Consider the following 20,777-nt stretch of genomic DNA (forward strand, 5'->3'; position numbering starts at 1 on the left):
GCTCTGTAAGCTCCCTTTCCTGAATATTAATAACTAGTTTGGGACCAACTGTGGTGTAGCTGTCAGTTGGGCTTTTCCCTGAATGCACTAAATTTCACAAGCGTTTTATTGTCCAGTTGGTCACAGTAATGATAGCAGTGTAATCCTTTGCTATCAGCTTTTGTTTTCATTACTCCCCAGAATTTTGTATTTACAATTTGTGAGCTGGTCATTCACCCTCTGTTATCTCATTTACAGATTCTGCATAGCAGAGGCCTTTCTGCTACCTGGTGCCAACATGCACACAGTCTCTATTGAAGTGTGACGTTAGCTAACCAGAGAAGAGCCAGGAGTAGGAAAGCAGATCTGTTCCAACAGCTTTACCAAGAAGGTAGTTGTATTCCAGGGCTGGATGATGCTAGGAACCCTGCTCCTATTGATTATATCCTATCGGAAAGACAGTGCAGCCAAGTACCAATACCAGGAGACAGTCTCCAGCTGACAGATTCCAGGTGCCTACCCATAAAGAACTAGTGCACAGGTAACAGTTTCACACAACTTCTCATGCTGTGTTACTTACTTTCCAGAGTGTGGTCCTGCCCTACAGGTGTTTGTATCTGAGGCAGCAGATACAGTGAGGTCAGAAGGAGTCAATAAGTACAGGCCAGTAAGTACAAGACATTTTCAATTTCAACTTATTTCTTACAGTTTTTTTAAAAAGTCAGGACATTCACCTTAATGCTGTGAAAACTGTTGCTGCTTTTAGAACCACATTAAATGCATTTCATTATATTAGCTAAATAAGTCTAAACATTATGCTAGGAAACAAGGATTGCACTTGTGCTGGTGAAAATCTTAACCGTCACAGCTGCAGACAATAGGAAGAGTAGCCCTCAAGCAAGATTGTAAGAGTGGAAACTACCATTCATTCTTCCCCTTTCTATAAATAATGTATTCTCAAAAGCAGCTCTGAACAGGTCAGTAGCTGATGCTGGAAAAATACTATCATAACTTTCAATCTTATCTAACACAGCTGAAGAATAACAGAGATTATCCCCACAGGCATGTCTCTCTTTTTCTTCTGACGGAATGCAAGCTATTAAGCCTTGAGTAACTGTACCAAGAGAATCCTGTTGGCAAGGTGCTCTCATTTGCACTATTGGGCCTCATAGTAAGGCAGCTCTGGAGAGGCCTGGCTGCACTCTGGTCTGGCCCAACCACAGATTTGTTGTGGCCATTTCCTGCAGTGATGCAGATCCCTGAAACAGCCTAGGCTGATTTGTCAGCTCACTGGTACCAAGAGTGGAAGAACTACCAAATGTTTCCCTCTTCGTCTTCTCTGCACATGGCTGCATGTTCCCAACTTCATGCTAAACTGCGGTTTGTTACACAGTGATTTGAGTCTTTTACACTTCAGGAAATAGGTGCAACAAAACAGCCAAGTCTTGCACGTAAGCACTGCAACAATTGCAGGCTCACACAAGGAGACAGGAGGAAAAAAAAGGAAAGACGTTCTAAGCTCAGCTGCTTCCAAGAACTGCAAGAGTCTTGGAAACACTAGGAATACTGCCCTTGACGTTGAGCAGAGATGTTTGTTTCTGCAGATGATATTTGTTGGCAAATAGAAATCCAGGTGACTTGACTTGCACTTACCTTGTTTACCAACCTTCACGTTAATAGCATGAGTCCATCCCCCTGCAGAGTCCTTGACATACTCTGAACACAAGAGGACATCACTTTGTTGAGCAAATTGTCAATACCAATGGCTCAAAAACTGAAAGCCAGGATTGACAGATTAAGCAGGTTTATTTGCTCTAGATAGAGCAGTCAGTCACCAGGTAAACTAAATCAAAGATATCACAGTAGCATGGGGTATTTTTCTTGCTGTTGCTGTTCAGTATGCCTGTATTGACTTTGAATGTAGTACTGCCAAGGAAGAAAAGCTTCCTTAGGAGTCATCAAAGCTGTCTGAAACACTAGAGGAACGTGAGACTTCGGTGCCATTTAAAGCAAGATGATGTAAAGCATTACTGAGAATGGCAATTTTAAATTATAAGCACTAGTAAAAAAAAATCATACTAAGCTATGGCCCTGAACAGTGATACACAGTAGCTCTAAAACAGGTACATCTGACAGTACAGCAGAGAACAGTAAGATGCTTCCTCTCTCCTACCCCTCCTCCCATTATCTAGGTTATCAAGGGCTTGATAAGAAAACATTCTCTCTAGATGAAACATTAGTATTTTAATCACAATTTGGGTATAAAACAGTCCATGATAAACCCCTGCCCTCCATTTTAATTTGATACTTATTTAGCAGTAATGCAAACTTTCTCACAGCCTCTGCAGGGCCTGCTGTGATACAGGCTTACTTACTCCATTACCAAGACGAAAAATATAGTGTGATAAAAAGAATACAGTTAATGTAGAAATCTTGTTTGAATTCTCCTGGCAAAAAGTCTGAAGTAACTCAGACCACAACGTGCATTCAGTACAAAGCCAAACTTTCCCCATCACAAACACAGTGGCATTTCTGCATTAGACCATTTAAGTCTACGTGAAAATATTAGGTTGCAAGACTTTCATTTTATGACCACAACCAAGGTACAGGATGTGCTCCCAAACCTAGGAACGACCAGTGACACTGCCACATCATGTAAATTCTCATGCATGGAATTCTGACTTCTCATACTGACAAGCCTCCACATGGAGACCTTTTGTTTCTTGATCAAATCATTCCATTGCAAAGCCATTACAACTAAAGCTCAGGAGCTGAGTTGAATCAAAGTGAACTTCTGACTTGCAGACTCTGGTTTGAACAATGACCCCACCACTGCATTGTAGTAAATTAAGATTACTTCGTACTCCTCTCAGCACTAAACAAAAGTGATGGCAACACATTTAAGATTGTGAGTCATTTGACAACGTACACTTTATTTTGATACAAAAATGAAATATTTTAACATTTCAATCCATTATGGACTATACTGAAATTTTCATTTCCATATTTTTTTAACTTGTTTAACCACAAGGTTCAGATATCACCATACTAGCACCATTGCTCTTGAAGTCTTTGCCAGTTATTTTAATATATTATTCTGTTTCCAATCTTGCAATATTGTCTTCTACATGAAGGTCATTTTTCTTCTATGGAGATACTTGGATTTTTAGATGAGGAAAAAGCTAATCTTAGACAGAGATGTCAACCTGTAGCACCCACAGCAGAAAAAGAATCCATCCATCAGATATCTGCATTTTAGTGATACTCAAGATCTTTCATGATACACAAGATACAAATATTTGTCAGAGAACACAGACTGGTATGTGAATACTCCATTGTAATGCAGTCTGTGAATAAAAGTTAATGGCTTCAATACAGGAAGCAAAACCAGTAAGTCAGTACATCACACAAGCAATACTTAGAGGAGGAGCATTCCCATTCCCATATTAAAATATTCAAAGGATATCAAAGTTAAGATGCCATGTTGTTTCGGTATTGTCTAAAAACAGTTTATCACATCTGCATCAGCCTGGGCTCATTTTGGGCAAATACGTTTACTACCTGGAAGGACAAATAGCTTTCAAGTTAACATGCAGTTTTAGGTATTTAGTAAGTTTCTACAGAACTGCAATACTTTGCAACTTTATTTTCACATCTTTACATCTCCATTTACAGCTGCTAGAGAAAAATAGCCATGAAATAATGTTCTTTACTCTTGGAAGTGTTTCTTGGGCAAAAATATGCTTGATCAAATATGCCTTAAGGATTTGATCATCTTTGAGAAGTTTTATTTCTGAAAGAAAAGCAAAACAAACAAACAAAAAAACCCACAACCAATGGGATATGCGTAACTGAAGCCAATCAATTTAATAGGAGTGCTATAAAATCAAATGCAAAGGTAACTCGAGGAGTATCTTCTTGCACACACTTGGTGCAAAAAAGAACTAAAAACCACAGTATGGGGGGGTAAGGCTTTACTAGGCTGCTGTACTGAGTAATGGAATACAAGCTAGAAATTTTTGTTCAGTAAAACTTACTCATTTTTCCAAGATCTTTCCTTTTAAAAAATTGCCACCCTTCCCCTAATGGGCAAATACCTTTGTATAAAGTGAGCACATGAATGCTTTCCCTGGGTGACTTGTGGCATTGAGTGACTACATCAGCTCAGAAGGGCAACACTGCATAGCAGAGAGAAAACTAAGGTGTTTTTCACCTCTAGGTAAGACAGCAAGCAAGTCATCTGTAACAAGCTACCTAGTATGCTATACTAAGGAGACTGTGATCTCATGCAGCAGGTTTAAATTTGGCTCAACCCTGACTAAGTAAAAACATTTGTCAACATTTTATTTAAGTATATACTCACTATGAGATCTCCATTTACTAAGTGTCTCCTGATTATATGAAATCTGCACATTACCATTGTAAAAATACTTCAAGTTAACCTCTGATTGTATGTGTTTCAACATGAAGTTTGCTTTCTAGCTGTTCAGACAGCTGCTAGCAAGTTCAGCTACTGGAATCAGTCTGCAGTACAGCGAAGTCCTGAATTGCATATATTCCATTTGACTTGTTCTGAGCAAGTTAAGCATAAAAACACTAAAATAGAAACAGACTTTTCAAAAATACTGCAAAGATGCAAAGAGGTATTGAGAAGTTCAAATAGTTAACTACTATCCAAAGGACTTTTTAAATTACAGACTCTTACAGGTATGGGACACAGTCCTGGGATACAGCAGAATAGGAAATACACATTCCAAGAGTTAAGAACCCACATGCACAAAAAAAAAAAAAAAAAAAAAAAAAATCCATGAATTAATTTCATTGCTATTTATCCATATACAGTGGTGCTTTCAGCTGGGTATCACTTCAAAATATTAGCCTCCACAAACCTACCCTGAAAGCACTAAAACATCTGAAAGGGAACTCAAACATAGAGTACAACCTCGCTTGCTAAGGCAAAGCATTTATTAGGAAGGAAAATCATTGGTCACATAAATGCAGAATGTCTTAATGCCAATTAGAGCTTCAGGATAGCACAAAACTACTCAGGACTAAGCTGTGATGAACAGCTTACATATCCTAGCCCTTCTATGTCACACTGGGTTTCAAGAACACGTTCTCAAAAAAAAAAAAAAAAAAAAAAAAAAAGACAGTGCACTCCTAATGGTAATTAGAGCACATATTTAAAACCATTTATCATTTGTTTTGTTGATCTCTGACATAGCATTATTGTACCTGCCAGGAACGGAAGATTCTTGAACAGCAATTATGTCAGCCAACACCCCTAATCCAGAACAAGAAACAGTGGATGACATACTTTGGAACACTTGCTCCTTTATACTTAAGGCTTTCCCTGCTATCAAAAGGCTGGTCAGGGAAAGCCTAGAAGGAAATAAGCAATAAACACATTTTACTATGCACTACAATCTTACCCAGTCAGAAACCTTCAATGGAAGAGGATGTGCAAGACATTCCCCATTTTGTCAAGCAGCAGCTTCTCATTCAACCTGAAAATTAAAGAAATTACTCTTACCTTGTTTTCAAAACCTCCGACTACTCTTTTTAATTCATGAAAAATGTTAAAGGCAAACCTTACCTATGCTCATTGCCCTTCCTTTCAGGTCTAAATGCTAGACCTATTGATTTTGAGTCAACTCAAGTAGCTATCACTCAAGGAGGTTCCAAAAGGTGAAGAACTCTTGCTAGACTTTCTTCGATATTTCAGCTGTGACAAGCAGATTTAACTAGACTTTGGAAAGCTGCTCACTATCAGCACAGTATCTTATGCCTTCACTTTTCTGGAAGTTGAAGCTGTCGCTCCTGCTGCCTTGTCATTCTTTAATTATGCTGACTTCTCCATACTCAAAAGGCTGCTGAAGTCCTTCCTGTCTTATGGGTCTCCTTAACAAAGTATGGATCAAAGAAGTACATCCTAGGTTCTTTAAAACCGGTTAATCACTGTCCTCACAGCTTACACTTTTCCACATCACAAACAACAGCTAAGCTACCCCACCCACCTACAAAGCGGTCACTTACACACTCCATCTCTTAAAAGGTTGCATACAGATCTTGTTCATAAAGTTTATTATGACACTATTTTTCAAAGTTAACATTGTTGTCACAGTACAGCTACAAGAGGCCCTGTTAAAAAGAACACTGTCAATACATTCTAAAACTTTCAGAAATACCATATCCATTTTCAGAAGGGACATCAACCCCATTCTCCAGTTGCCCCTGCAACCAGATGCAGGCCCCAGTTACAAATCTACACATCTTCTAGGTGTAGCAACGTACAAAGCAAGTCAGCAGTTGGGTGGCTCACTCCCTAGTGAGATGTTTTAGTTTTTAATGTGTTTTCAAACTCCAAGTGGGTTGTTTAAAAAAACGCCTTTATTGAAATACAACCTTCCCCCACCCGCCCTCCCCACAAGCCCAAATTACGTACAACAACAGAACGTTCACTGCATCAGCAATTCTTGCTTTTAAGTTAGAGATAGTTTAAAACTCCACAGAAAAGAATAAGCAGACTTTGAAATCCAGTTTGGAGGCTAACATCTTGACAGTGGTTCCTTGTTTTAGTGTACTGCAGTCTAAATACACTCAATAACAGTGTTCAAATAACATTGTTTAATTTTTTTTTCCAAGCAACACACTCATTTTTCTAGTAACTTCTTAAAATTATATTAATATGACTGATTATGCCTTGAGCCATTTCATACATCTTTGCAGATTCATTCCTACACTGGAATTGCATTTACCTTATACTGCACATTGACCCAGAAGTGAAACAGGTGTAATTTCCAATATCACATATTGTCAAGTGTCTGAACATTTCTTCTATTGACTGTATCCCTACTCTTCTGAGTCTCAATTGTCAGAAAGCACTGTCCTGGCAATAGTTGAGAGAGAAGTGACATCAGCTGAGAAAAGCAGAGATTGTAGCGCCTTAATTTGGAGTTCAGTAATGAGAATTGAGTACAATTTCTAGCCAGATGTGCTGATAAGATTTTGCTACTCCAGTGCATCAAATCAAACTGTATAAAACACTATCATTCTACCTCTGGAAATTTAAAACTGCACCATTCTATGCTGTGGGAAGCATTACTGGTCAGTAAAATATAACTAGATTGTGTTTTGTTTCATCCTCAAGCTCTTACCTGAGCTTAGATATTCGTAAGGGAAAAAGCTTGAAAACTATGCTACTTATAGCCCATGGTGAATGGGCTTTTGGAACGCCATTACCTGGGACTGTCAGTGATTACACCTGTGCTACCCTTGGCTCCCAGTCAGATGAATGTGTCCAGAAAATTGCCTAGGGTGCATGCAAGAAAGTATATAGCCATTAAGTTATTTAGGAACATACCTATTACTCTCACTATGATGCCTCATTTAATTGAAACAGCACAGTCTGGTGTGAGGGAGAGGGGAAAGGGGAGAAAGGAAGGGGATGAAAATTCCAAGCCACCCTCCCCAAAGTATAGTTTTATTGAAACAGAATCATTGTATATCCCAAGGAAACAGGCACTTGATTCCCACCCCACCTTAACTTCTCGGGAATTACAATAAATAAAAAGGTAAAAAGCAAGTTTCTTTTTCTCTTCACCCAGAACTTCAGCAACTGCAGTTATCCCTTATACATCTCAAATGAGACTGGAGACAGCTTGAATGTGACTAAAGTTGGTCTTGTTAAAATATTTATCATGCCTTATTTTCTTGAAGCGCTACTACTAATACAGAACTACAAATTAAAAAAATATGCACAAACCAAAAAGTAATTTGAAATTTTCATTTGAAGGTAAAGCTTAGTTCTATAATTCACAAACACTAATTTGAGTAACTCAATCCTAGTTATACATCTAAACAAACTATAATGCAACATACAGATGTTCTCCCTCTGTATGCCTATGTAACTCTTATCAATGACAGTTACATATATACACTGAGACTAGACCCCTTAAGACTGCAAATCAATAGGTGTTTCTATTGTTAACTTTAAATTAATACAAAATAGTAATTGAGAAATGCATTAATCTTCTCTACTAACAAGGAAACACCCTAAACTACATTTTATTTCTGTTATAGAGTTCTCTGTACCAAATGTGGAAGAACTGAACTACACAAATATTGAAAAGTTAAAAATTCCTTAATTTGTTTATTCCTGGTACCACTACCACAATTTACAGGGCAATATACCTGATGTAATGGGAAAATAAAAAGAAAAAAGAAAGACAAAGCTACAACAGATAAAGACCTCAGGAATGTACATCTAATCGACACTACATTGCATTAATCAATAGCTGCACTTTTTGCAAACTGTGGCTATGACAGTCCTGAACAAGAAGGGTTTCCTGTTTAAGCTGCAGTAACTTTTCTGACTATGGATCATCGTTCCTTCTGTGGCAGATTTTACAGTTCCTCTAATGCATTTGGGACGACTGTCTCAAAGTAACCTGCAGCTTTCCTGACAACTCCTCGCTCTCTCTCCTGCTAAGAACTGTAGCCTGTTGAATACAGGATAAGAAAATTATTACTCTCAGTGAACAGTTGTACATTATTCATCATCATTATAAATATGCATTACACCTACCCTTTTTCTGGTAGCATTTTTAGAATCTTCTACCACCATAGCCCCCACTTCCACTTCCAGATCCATAACCACCTGCACAAAAAACAAAACCCAGTACATATTGAAACGTAAGAAATACCAAGCACGTTTAAACAAAGGGGTTTTTTTGTACGGAAATATATTTACCACCATAGGGACTGCCTGAACTTCTACCACCAAAGCTGCCACCACCTTTCATGGGACCGTAATTGGACTGCTGCTGTCCACTGTAGTTACCAAAGTCATTGTAGTTTCCACTGCCACCATAATTACCTGAAATAAATTCATGAAGTTTGTGAAACTGTGACATTCAGTGTAAATTGCAACAGCTATTTAAAACAATTTAAAATAGACTTGCAAGCATTGAGCATGCTACTTCTACCTGCAATGCACAAATGACAGCAAAACCTTTAGCATTCCAAAGATAAGAAGTTGTTCTATCACTGAAGATGAAAAATAGCAGTCTATCTTATAAAGTTCAAATAGGTTCGAGTAGCAATTTAAAATTAACACAGAAGGCCAAAGTTAATGCCTCCCAACTCAGAAAAACTCTGGTTACACCATCATTCTTCCACTGTTCATTGCTCTGTACATGACAATGACATAAACTACAAGCCAAGAGTAATTTTTATTTGCTGTAAAAAGTGATAAAACTGCAATGAGCACCTATATACACCAGAAGGTATTAGTAAGTGTGCAGCAGATTTTGCAGCTTAACCCCGTAAACTCGCACTAGGTCCTTGTAAGCTCTTACTGCTTCTTCCCCTCAAAATTCTAGTACAGAACCACGTATGTTTTAGTTTTTGTGATATATCCTGACAATAAATACATCCTTAAAGGCCTCAAAAAAGTAATTACAGATTTATTACTTAACCATATCGTTTTGAAACTCCTGCAAAGATATTAACACTGATAACACAGAATAAGAACATGGCTGAACTGATTTAACAGGACACAGCTAGACTTGTATTTAATGTCTTCCATGCCATTATGTACTCATCAAGGGTTCACACTTGCTAATGCTGTAAAACAGCCATGTAATAATGTGGTTCCTGGTTATTTCAAAGGACAAAATAGGTAAAAGAACTGCTTTTATAAAAATAATTGAGGAACCTCATTTCACAACCAGACAATAAATAAAGTTTCCATAAACTTCAGACATTTAGTCCCTACAAAGGAGGACAAGATCTACGTAGTGCAAACTGATACCCAACAGCATATTTCAAATGGACAAAAACTGAAATTCTCCTACTCTACCATCACACATTTACAGCAGCAGCTGCTTTTTGAAAAATAAGTTCCAAGCAAATTAGTGTTGCGTAATTTAATCCAAGTGGATCCAGAGGGAAGAGAATTTTAATTGTGTAACAGAGCATTCTGCACTGTACTACTCAGACCTGAATGAAAAAAGGGTCAGCTAACTTGAGCTAGCATCTTACCACCTCCAAAATTTCCTCCTTCATTGTAGCCATCATATCCTCCTCCTCCACCTCCATATCCACCACCTGGGTTTCCATATCCTGGTCCTCCACCACCACCATAACCCCCTCTGCTGCCATAGCCAGGACCACCTCCATAGTTGCCACCTTTGAATACAAGAAGAGACAAGCTAAGCACATCAAAGCAAAATCCTGCTAAGAAAAAGCTAAAAAGTCACACAAACACACAAATCTCCCGCAGTGTTTCCCTCCACACTGTATTCATCATCACTGTTGAATCATTTAATCAAACTATTTAATCTAAACAAAAAAATCATTACTTTTTTTTTTTTTTTAATTCAGCTAACATCCACTACCACACATCATATTCTTTGCAGAAGCGGCTGTCGCTGCTGCCACTCTTTATTCCTCTGAACTGAGATTACTCAGTAGACAGAGCCATCAAAAGTTCACTGATTTTACCCAGATCATAGTGTCCAAGTACTTGGCTTGCCTGCGCTGCACTGCCTGATGAGGAACTGTCCAGGGGTGATGTTCTGGCTGTTGCTGAATGATGGGTGTGGGCCCAATGCCAGGCCAAACCACTGAGCAGCAAAGAGCTGCTGCCATGCTGGCACAGCAGCAAGGGGCAGGGCTAATTCCTAGCTGTCCCTGGTCACGTGCAGCCTGCAGGCCACTGGCTGGACATGCCTCATCTAGACATAGCTTTATTTAAACTTGTGTTAAAAGTTACTAGGTACCTTTAAAAAGATAATAATAATTCAAGTCACCAAGAGAGTATGAGAGACTTAATGTTCTCAGTCATACCAACGAAGTTAATTGTGAACTGTGAAACTGGTCCAAAAGAAGTCAATATTATATCTGCTTGCAGAATCAAGATGCAATTAACTACGTGCTACTTCTCTCATTCCCTCCTCCCCCACAAAAATGAGATTACCACAGCTGTTTGCAAACTTGCACAGTTCTCTTCAGGTATATTCTGGATGCTCATACATCATGAAAAAGACAGTGATCAACAAGTCTTACAGTTGACCAAAAAGTTGATGGTCACTGCTTTTAGTTATCTCAAGCAACAGCAGAAACTTCTTTTAATTGTTCACAGTCATGACTGATCACAAACTACAAGCTACCGCATGACCGCATGACATGAGAGTTTTTTTTTTCCCACCCATTATTTTGAAGGGTAGACAAATCTGAGCTTTTCACAGCACTACAATGTACAAAACATGACCAGTGCAGAACTAAATTCCAAGGCAGAGAGAAGACTTAAAGCAGCCCAATTTTGGAAGGGGGGAGAGGGGAGGAGGACGTGGAGATGCAGCAATACACTTACCATCACCAAATCCATTGTATCCGTCACCACCCCCAAAGCTTCCTCTGCTCCCACCACCGCCACCACCACCCCCATAGCCTCCTGGAACACAAAACAGATGAAGTCGTTGGCTTAAATACTTAGCAGACACAACCAGAGCAAGAATCACACCCTAGAAACATCTCAGTAATTTACCTCTTCCACCAAAGTTTCCTCCTCGGCCAAAGTTTCCTCCACCACCTCCAAAATTTCCACGACCCATGAAGTTGCCGGAACCACCCCCACGACCTGCAAAGTATTTTACTTTAATTACATTAATTGAAAACCAGTTATGTACAATAACCCTGCATAACTCCAAACTTACCTCTCTGAGAGCTGGCAGTCTGCATCTCTTGTTTTGAGAGTGCTTTTTTCACTTCGCAGTTATGACCATTTATAGTATGGTATTTCTGAACTAGAGAAAAATGTGAAAAGGGATAGAGTTAGAGTAATTCCAAAGAACTGAAAGCAGTATGCAGTACAACTCATAATAAAATAAACTACTATAAGGTACGACCACACTTCACAAAGGAATGTTAAGTCTACCTCGTTTCTTACTACAGTCCAAGTAATTAATCATTCCAATATCTTATACCCCATGAGCAGCTTTTTTGAGAGGTTAAGTTGCACTTCTATTCTAAGTCACTTCCCATTAAACAACTACATACCAACAATTTTATCAACTGTATCATGATCATCAAAAGTTACAAAAGCGAAGCCTCTTTTTTTTCCACTTTGCCTGTCTTCCATGACTTCTATCGTTTCGATCTTGCCATATTTTTCAAAGTACTCCCTTAAATTATATTCTTCTGTATCTTCTTTAATGCCACCAACAAATATTTTCTTTACTGTGAGATGCGCCCCGGGCTTTACAGAATCCTGCAACACCAAAAATTACATTGAGCCTCTTAAGTAGGTAGAGAGTAAGAAATACATTCAACAAAAACCCTAACTTACCTCCCTTGAAACTGCTCTCTTTGGTTCAACCACACGTCCATCAACCTTATGTGGTCGAGCACTCATGGCTGCATCCACCTCTTCCACACAAGAGTAAGTAACAAAGCCAAAGCCTCTGGAACGTTTTGTTTGTGGGTCTCTCATCACCTAAAAACACAGGGGAGTACTCTGCATTTCTGTACTAGATTAAGTACCTATGTCCTTTCAAAAGCACAAACTAATTTTGGACACTTTACCACACAGTCCGTGAGTGTGCCCCATTTTTCAAAGTGCTCTCTCAAGCTATCATCTGTTGTTTCAAAGCTCAGACCTCCAATGAACAGCTTTCTCAACTGCTCTGGCTCCTTAGGCTCATGGCCCTACAAAAATAAAAAAAATAAAATACATATTTTGAATACAAACAACAATTAAAATTTCACAGCATTACTAAAACTTATCTGCGCACGTAACTACAAATAGGTCGAACGCATCAACATGTCTTCTAATGATTGTAGAACAGCAGCACAGTTAAGTTCAACACTTAATGAAGTGTGACTTTAATTAAAACGGCGGCTAACAGCTCAAGAATGTTCAAATGCAAACAACAGTAAAGAGATCTCAATACATAAGTAGCTTGCTTGCTTCCTTCCTTCCCCCATGGAAATGCATTCATTTTATGCCTATCCTATACTGGAGTTGCATATTGTTCTGTAGGGATTAGCAGTGAAGTACTGCTAGATAAAGGGAAGCTCTAACACTTCATGAAGCACAACTGCAAGAAGCTATCAAAAAATCAGAATCGCAGTATACAAATGCGATTAAAAAAAAGTTATTGTTCAAATTAAACATCTTGTGTTTTGGGAACATTTGTGTTAAAACCCTTTTAAAAACATACACATTTGAAAGAAGATTTGTCAACTCTTAATTCCTTAACATTACAGATTTTCTTCTTCGGTAACTATTAGTTCAGCACACGCAAGCAAAAAAGCAGAAGTACATATGTGGCTTTCCATTTTACCTCTTAAATGTACACTGACTTTTGTCTTACAGAAAAAAGAATAATGAATAACCAAGAATGGGGAGAACAAGTCAAGTAAGACTTGTACTATAGCAAAAGAAACTGAAGCTCTTGATGTTATCATCTACATGTCATCAGTCGCATTTTAAAACATGCTGATTTTCAAGCCCAGTCTTCCAAAGAAAAAATAAAGTGGGCTTGTAAGTACAAGTGCCTTCATGTTTCTGCTTTCTTTCAGTGTTACGTAGTATTTTAGTTATGCAGGAAATAGCCCTGCACCTCTGAAAGGAGTTTGTAAAAAATCATTTACAACTTTCTCTCATCCCCAAGACAAAGGAGTCTTCTAACAAGTTATCACATTAAAGTCTTGTTTTGCAATGTGGTATCTTTACAAGTGCAAGACACTTCGTAATAAGGTGCTGGGTGGCTATGCTGCTGGCAAGCTACACCAGCACATGACTTCAATTCTGCAGCAGTAACACACAATGGGCTCCACTGTTTCTGGTGCAGTGGTCTAAGCTGACTAAAAGCAGCACAACCAAAGAGATGAACTACATAAAACTACCCACAGACCTGTAATATTGAAGCAGCCTTGCTTCCAGCCTGCATGTGAAGTGCTTTAGCTTCTGCCAGTTTAAATAAGAAGGGTAGTACAAGAGTTGGTCAGAAAAAACTATACTCCTTTGAGTGCTACACAACCATTCTACAGTGCGATTCATACTATGAAGCAATACATGGCAAAACAGAATTTCAAAATTATACACTGCTTTAAAGGTCCGTTGTTTTCTAGCTGTTGGGCTGTACTGCAAGAAACTGTGCCTACGATTATGAGAAGCCATCTGGGACATAGATCCTTTAGTGCAAAAGCAAGCTCAAGCATTTTCATTAACAAGTTTTATTCTAAGGCACCAACTTCATTACTACAGGAATATTATATATTATATATATATAATATTATATATAAATATATAAATAACCAGCAGTCAATGGCCTCCTAGCTAAAGTTAAAGCTTCTTTTCTACTAAGTGGTCTAGCCTACAAAAGTATGATTTAAAAAACCTCCCTTTCAATTACAGGAAAATTTAAAATCTTGAAGGGTTAACATACTGCATACAGAAGGTGCTTTAGGCTAAGTGAAATACTGTTTTCTGTCCTAGCCGCATTTCTTTGTACCTACTTAATTTTTAGCTGGTTGTTTTAAAGCTGGGATTTTTATGTGTTTTGAACATTTGTAACGTATTACGAGTTCTCTTAAGTTTTCTATTTTGATGAATTTAGACTTTTCCAAATCCAGAAACCCAAAAACCAGACTTTAATCATTCTCTAAGACTACTTAAGGCCATGTAGTTGTCAAATGGTAACTCAGATCATTTCTACCTTAAAAGAACGACCACAGAATTCCAGATCACTCCAGAAAGGAAAATCAAAGCCCTTCTCTGCTTATTTTTATTCCATGAAAATGAACAGCCGCTCTTATATATGGAAAAAAAAAACCAACTTGCAGTTCTCTCTTCCACCAGAGATTATTATCCTCAGAATATATCTGTCTCAGAGGAATTCTCTACAGAAATAGAAGGCAGTACCTCACAGCTATGAGCTATTTTTCAGGCATTTTGTTCTCACAGGAGATAAGTATCTCTCGGGTTCTCAGCATTCTGTTCTGTCATGCATGATGCTATTTCTCAATCCTTCCGCTATGAACTAGTCACAATAGCAGTCTCTCTGGGTAGGAAATGTGACACCCCTCCCCCTCAACACCGTGCTGCTCACGCAGCTCCCTCCCACTCAGCACTGCAGACCCGCACGCCATTTTGCAGCTCCTTCAGGGAGGGAGTGGGGGTGGTAGCGCCGAGTCTGCCTGCAGTTAGCAATCGGGAAAGAAACTTCATTTCTCCACCTAAGCAGTTTAACGGCTTTCTCTAAGAAATTAATACGTTCTGAGGAGGCGGGGAGCCCTCTTTCCCGCAGTGACTACCTACTTTTTCCTCAAGCCCAAGCCCTACACGGCGCAGGCCGCCTCCATTTTGTGAGCGATCTGTTTCCTCCACTCAATATGGAGCCAGAGGGGCAGGGCCAAGGCACAGCAGGAGCACGCAGGCGCAGTCACGCCACCCAGCCACGTCCCAGCACTGCAGCAGCACGGGCACAAGCACCCAGACTGATGGGTGGGGGTTGGGCTGCCCCTGCAGGCAGACAGCACTGAGAGGCAAGCTTTTTTTTTTTTTTTTTTTTTGGAGGGGGAGGAAGGGGGAAAGGCATCTGGGTCTCTCCGCACAGTTCTTTCATGATCAAAATCAAATTATACACTCTTATGCCCCACATGAAATCATGAATACTTGGCTCAGTCTACCTGTACCTTTCCTGGAAGAAAGAATGGTAACAAGCAGCACCCTGCAAAAATCCTAAGTTTTGCTAACATCCCAACGTATTTTTACCAATAGCGCTGTAGATACACGACTACTTTTTGAGTTTACAGGAATCCCAGCTTTCACACAGCAGGTCTTTGCCCACTCAGTGCTCTGTAGCTGCGGTGGCTCTACAGGCTCTCTTGCACATGGCAACCTCCCCTGCACTGTACCTCTACATGGGAGCTAACATGAGCTCATCTGCAGCAACACCTGCACAACGGGACTGTCCCCAATCCTGGGCTGCCTTCTGGGACTGAAAGCCTGCAGACAACTTTCTTAGCAAAACATTTTCTCTAGAAACTTAGTAGCCTGTAGGTGCATTCCAGCCTCATTGTAGGCAGCTGAAGATCTGCGATACATTCTATCTCAAGTCCAAAAGCAGCAAACAGGGTGAGGTTCTTTGCAGAAGGACTTCACGCACTATTCTTCAATACAAAGTAACCACATGCTACTGGATAAATGTAAGTGGAAAAAGGTTTTTTTGTTTTCTTTTTTAAAAAGATGTACTGTCTCCCTCTCAACGTGACAGTGGCTTATCAGCACCGGAGAAACATGGGTTCAGCTAGCTAAACTATTCAGGCACCCTGGAAAAGTAATGTTAGAAGGCAAATACATGAAAATACACAATCAAAAATGTCTCAATGATAAGCCATACAAGCATTATTTAACACCCTCTTTGCTGATCTTAAATTTTTCTGAAGGGTATCAAGAGTCACCCCCCTCCCATTTCCACACCCTGCCCCAACGTAACTAGCTCCCATCCTCCCAGAACAGACCCACCATCTTCTCTATACTACGCACCTTATTCAGTCTACGGTATTTCTGCTAGAAGCAAAAGAAAACAGTTATTTTTACTTAGTACAGCCTCACTTTCATTTGCAGTGACTAACAGGCAACCATTTTTATTTAAAAAAGAACCTGTCTTCATTCCCACTAAAAACAAGACTGTGAAGATAGGAAAGAATCAAGTTCCTCCTGTCAATATTCTGAGGATGTGTGAGTTTCTTAAAAAAATAAATAAATAAATAAATTACACCTTTAGTCGCAAGCTACATTAATCAGCTTTGTTATAACAGAAAACAAGAAAAGCAAAACTTCCCCACTACACTTAAAATCCCACCCCTTAAAGCTCAAAGTAACATACAGCATTTTACAATTATTCTACTACTATGAGGATGAAGAAGGAAGAAGTTGTTCTGAATTAATGCTCAGATAGTTAAGTTCTACTTTTTCTTTTTTTAAATCTCTCCCCCTTAAAGCTACTTTATTATAAATAAAAAAGGCAGTGCTCTCACCTGTGATGATCGTCTTCCTTTTCTCTTGTAATCTTCCACCTCTCTCTCTTCCTTAATAGCAGCCATTTTGGAAGGGTACTCTAACTCAGCCTTTCTTCTAGATCTAGGAAACCTAGAAAACAGGTTGGATAAGTCAGTACTCACCCCAATTCCTATGAAGCAGGGCCTTCTCTGACTGCAGTGCACAAGTATGTCTTTACAGGAAAGGAAATGGAAAAGGGTAAGTGTAGAAAAAATGCAATCATTTCAAAGGGTAAAAATCCTCAGTCTATGTCACCCGGGAGTTGCTGCAAAAAGAACACCAGCCACCAGGTGAAGGTGTTTTACAGCTGTTGGAATAATGAGGTGCAACATAAAGCAAAAATATGTGCTTCTCTGCAGAGAATCACTTATTTCAAACACTGTCTCTTACATAACTATCATGAACAGGTCTTGTGCTTAAACAATCAAACCCTACAACTCCAGATTTTAAATCTTTATTTTTTATTGTAAAAAAACATATTGCAAATAATGCTTACTAAAATTATATTATGCATAATCTATCAGTAATCTAGCATCCTACAAACTGAAAAACTGAAGGATGTAAAATAGTTTCTGTGCTGAAAAATATTTTCCACTAACACCAGTGGAAGAATCCTTTAGTGATTCTATTCTTGCATTATCAGGAATTCCAACAGCTGATCCTGAGGAATCTGCAGCACTGGTCATCTGCATTACTTTCCCTGCAAATGATCTATTTCACTATTACTCTGTACTCTACACTTACATGCCCAATTTGTATCAATGAATGATAATGAAGTTACACATCATCACAAAAAGCAAGTACTCTGGTAGACAAACTCAGTGAGTGCATCCCTACATAAGCTTTCAATGAAACAAAAAATAATCACATTCCCCTTAACCTTTATTATTTCAGGTTTCCCCAAGATCGTTAAGTTACTCAGCTTTTCTTAGTATGCTGCGTTTCTATCTTTGGCAGCAATTTATTACTACTTCAGTTGTTACTTGAAACTCATTACAGTAGCCTGAGTAGTTACCTAAATAATATGCTACTGTAAAACTGCACTTGTGCTGCTTCCAAATAATCTATCTTTCAATATTAGGTATATCGTTTGTAACTTTTCAAACATTGGGTTGATCTTCTCTGTTTGTAAAGTGCTATTCCTGAAAATATTGCATAGGGAAAAGCAGGTAGGTCCTAATTAAAGTTACACTACAATTAAATAATTCTCATTCTGACTATAATTCTACATTTAATTCAAACTAAGCTTTAGATTAAGATCTTAACATTGAACCCAACTGTGAAATCATGAGTATCATAATTTAATGTCTTAACAACTGGAAAGTTTTATGAAGTAAGATCAAGGTGTGCGTATTAACTACAGTTAAACCTGTCTTGAAAACCTTCTAACTGGTCAATTTAGTTGAAATACTTAGTACCCTAATGTCTCTTGAGCTGTTCAACTTCTCAAATCCCAAATACATCTCTTGGAACTATTTGAGAAAAAGGGAAAAGCCTAGATACTTTCTGAAGCAACCGAAAGTACGCAGTTTCTCTGACTTTGCCACCTGCTTTCCCCAGTGAGGCTCCAACTAATCAACATATAGCTCACAGTGATGATGGGCAGAAGAGAATTACTGCGTTACTGATGAATACCATGAGCTGAAGTACAGCCTCAATCCCACCAGCTTATAGAAAGTTTAAGAAGCTGTGAATAGTATTTTTTATAATTAATAACAATGAAATACCAATAGTTTTAAAATAATCAGAGTATTTTTATCTACTGAGTTGAACTGTTATTGAAGAGACAAGTAGTACTGTAGCAGAGGGGAAACTGACATTCTCAAGGTGGAAATTTCCTTCTCCATTCAGAAAATACTACAGGGATATATTGGCATTTATTTGTGTATAGACAAAGTTGGACGTAGCGTGCATGCCACTATCTTGCCAACTCTAAGACGTAAGGCAGCAAATTAAGAGATTTTCAGTTCTAATTGCGTTGGTAGTTTATTCCCAATGCCAACAGGCATGTCTGCTTGGAAAAAAATGCACAAGATTTTAGCAAACTTTACTGAAGCACACTTTGAAGTCATCATACTTCCCCTGTGACAACTGTTGAAGGGAATAAAACAATTCCTACATTGAAAACAGTTATTTTTAGCCGTCGTGTTAAGGGATCAGGTTTCTTTTCTGCTTTTAACAGTAACACAAACTAGTGTGAGCTACTGGTTTCTCTGCTCTCAGTCCTATAAAGGTTTCAGCTTGCCAGGAAGGGGGCACAATGCCCAGAGAGAATGCTGCACCATTTTTACTCACCATACTTTGAAATGCTTGAGCTAAAAATATGTTGTGAGGGGAGAGGGGAAAAAAAAGCAAGAGGACATCAGTACACTGTCTTCCTCTGGTCAGGGTGCGCATCATTGCCCTAGGCTAGATCTGATCTTTACTTGAATGCAAGTTGAGAAAATGTGGAGCGTGGTTTATGCAGAACTGCTTCTTTGTGCTGCCCACCAGGATCATGGCAGGATGCCATAGATGTCGTGTGTGTTTACAGCGGGGGTGTGGAGAAAGGGTAACGGCAGTGACCCGCACTGCTGCTCTGCACTATGCCCCTTGTCCATAGTGCTCACTGCTCGTGTTAAACACCCTCGGGGTGGGGGGCTGGGAAGAGAGAAGAAGCGCGGCTTCGTGTGCCATTGCACCTCAGCCAGGAGCAGGACGGGACACCAAGCGGCCTCGCTGCTTCCAAAGGCTCCCACCCAGAAAAGGAGCGATTGAAAAGCGCCTCAACGCCCAGCTGCGGGTCTCAGCCACGCAGGAGAGCAGAACAATGGCACACCGATGCCTGGCTTTCGCTTCTCGCCACCCTCGCCTCAGCTCGGCTCTAAGCTCTCGGCACTTCCCGCGCACAGAATGGAGGCCGCGCTCCCCCCGCGCTCTGCAGCGCAGCGAAATGGCGGCCGAGCGCCGAGGGGCGGAAGCGCGGCCCGCCCGCAGCCTCCCGCTTCCTCCCCTCCGCCGCCATTGCGGCCGCCGCATCACGGCGCGGGGAAAGGCGACCGCAAGGCACTTGAGAGGCAGCGTTACGCGCCCCGTGCTCGAGCGCGGCGTTCCCGCCCGCCCAAACAGCGTTATGAGTCCCTCCGCTGTTGGGAAAAGGGGGAAGTGGGAAATTGAGGCGGCTCCCTGCCGCCATCCTGCCGGGCCGCCCCGCTCCCCCCGCGCGGCGGGTATCACCTCCATTTTGTGAGCCCGCCCGCCCGCCGCCCTCGCCCCACCAACATGGTGCCCGAAGAAAGGGGGGTAAAGGTCACGTGGCGGGAAAGCGGGCCGGCGGCGGCGCGCGCGGCACCGGCGGCGCTTTCTTCCCGCCGCCCCTCCCCCACTCGCGAGGCCGCCAGCCCCAGGCCGCGCGCGGTACGGGCCCTCTCCCGCCCGAGCTGGGGGCGGCGGGAGGGGAGCGCGGATCGGCCGAAGAAGGAAGGCGGGAGAGGGAAGAAAGGACGATAAGAAAAGATATAACCGTGCCAGCGTTCAGCTCGGCGCTTTCCCGCCCCGCTCGGTCCCACGCCGGCGCTGGCCTGGCGCACTCACCGCCGCCCGCTGAGGGGTGGAGACGCGGTGCACAGCCGTTACTGGCGGCGTCGGCCGGGCGCCGCCTCTTCCTCTCACGTAAGGGCACACGGCGGACCGCCCCTGCCGGCTGCGCGGGGTGCGAGCTGTGCGGGGGAGGGGTGGCGTTCTC

The 20,777-nt window shown here is 40.6% G+C and overlaps 1 protein-coding gene across 11 annotated transcripts; it reads right to left on the minus strand.

Annotated features, from left to right (window-relative positions):
- Positions 1–6,027: 6,027 nt before the first annotated feature.
- Positions 6,028–20,764, minus strand: HNRNPA3 (heterogeneous nuclear ribonucleoprotein A3). Of its 11 annotated transcripts, none has more exons than XM_085228235.1 (13): positions 20,627–20,764; positions 17,032–17,143; positions 16,538–16,558; positions 12,568–12,690; positions 12,332–12,478; positions 12,043–12,253; positions 11,700–11,789; positions 11,531–11,638; positions 11,357–11,437; positions 10,024–10,170; positions 8,732–8,857; positions 8,567–8,638; positions 6,028–8,480 (listed from the first exon to the last, which is right to left on the minus strand). In XM_085228235.1, exons 2-12 carry the CDS (start codon positions 17,095–17,097, stop codon positions 8,586–8,588), a joined length of 1,173 nt encoding a protein of 390 aa, XP_085084361.1. In that variant the 5' UTR covers positions 17,098–17,143; positions 20,627–20,764; the 3' UTR covers positions 6,028–8,480; positions 8,567–8,585. The 11 variants fall into 11 exon arrangements, with proteins under 11 accessions (XP_085084361.1, XP_085084358.1, XP_085084357.1 ...); XM_085228232.1 differs by having other exon boundaries at positions 10,027–10,170; positions 16,538–16,561; positions 20,556–20,705; XM_085228231.1 differs by having other exon boundaries at positions 20,556–20,704.
- Between the last annotated feature and the right edge of the window lie 13 nt (positions 20,765–20,777).

This window comes from Meleagris gallopavo, chromosome 7 (genome assembly GCF_905368555.1).
Source record: "Meleagris gallopavo chromosome 7, MGAL_WU_HG_1.1, whole genome shotgun sequence".
In the NCBI taxonomy this organism is placed as follows: Eukaryota; Metazoa; Chordata; class Aves; order Galliformes; family Phasianidae; genus Meleagris; species Meleagris gallopavo.

Bases quoted from the DNA above. Each gene is read 5' to 3' on its own strand.
- HNRNPA3 (XM_085228230.1), bottom strand. From the start codon at position 17,097: ATGGCTGCTATTAAGGAAGAGAGAGAGGTGGAAGATTACAAGAGAAAA. The intron at 12,254-12,331 runs GTAAGTTAGGGT...TTGGTGTTGCAG, and splicing joins AGAGAGCAGTTTCAAGGGAG to GATTCTGTAAAGCCCGGGGC. The intron at 8,639-8,731 runs GTAAATATATTT...TTTTTTGTGCAG, and splicing joins TTCAGGCAGTCCCTATGGTG to GTGGTTATGGATCTGGAAGT.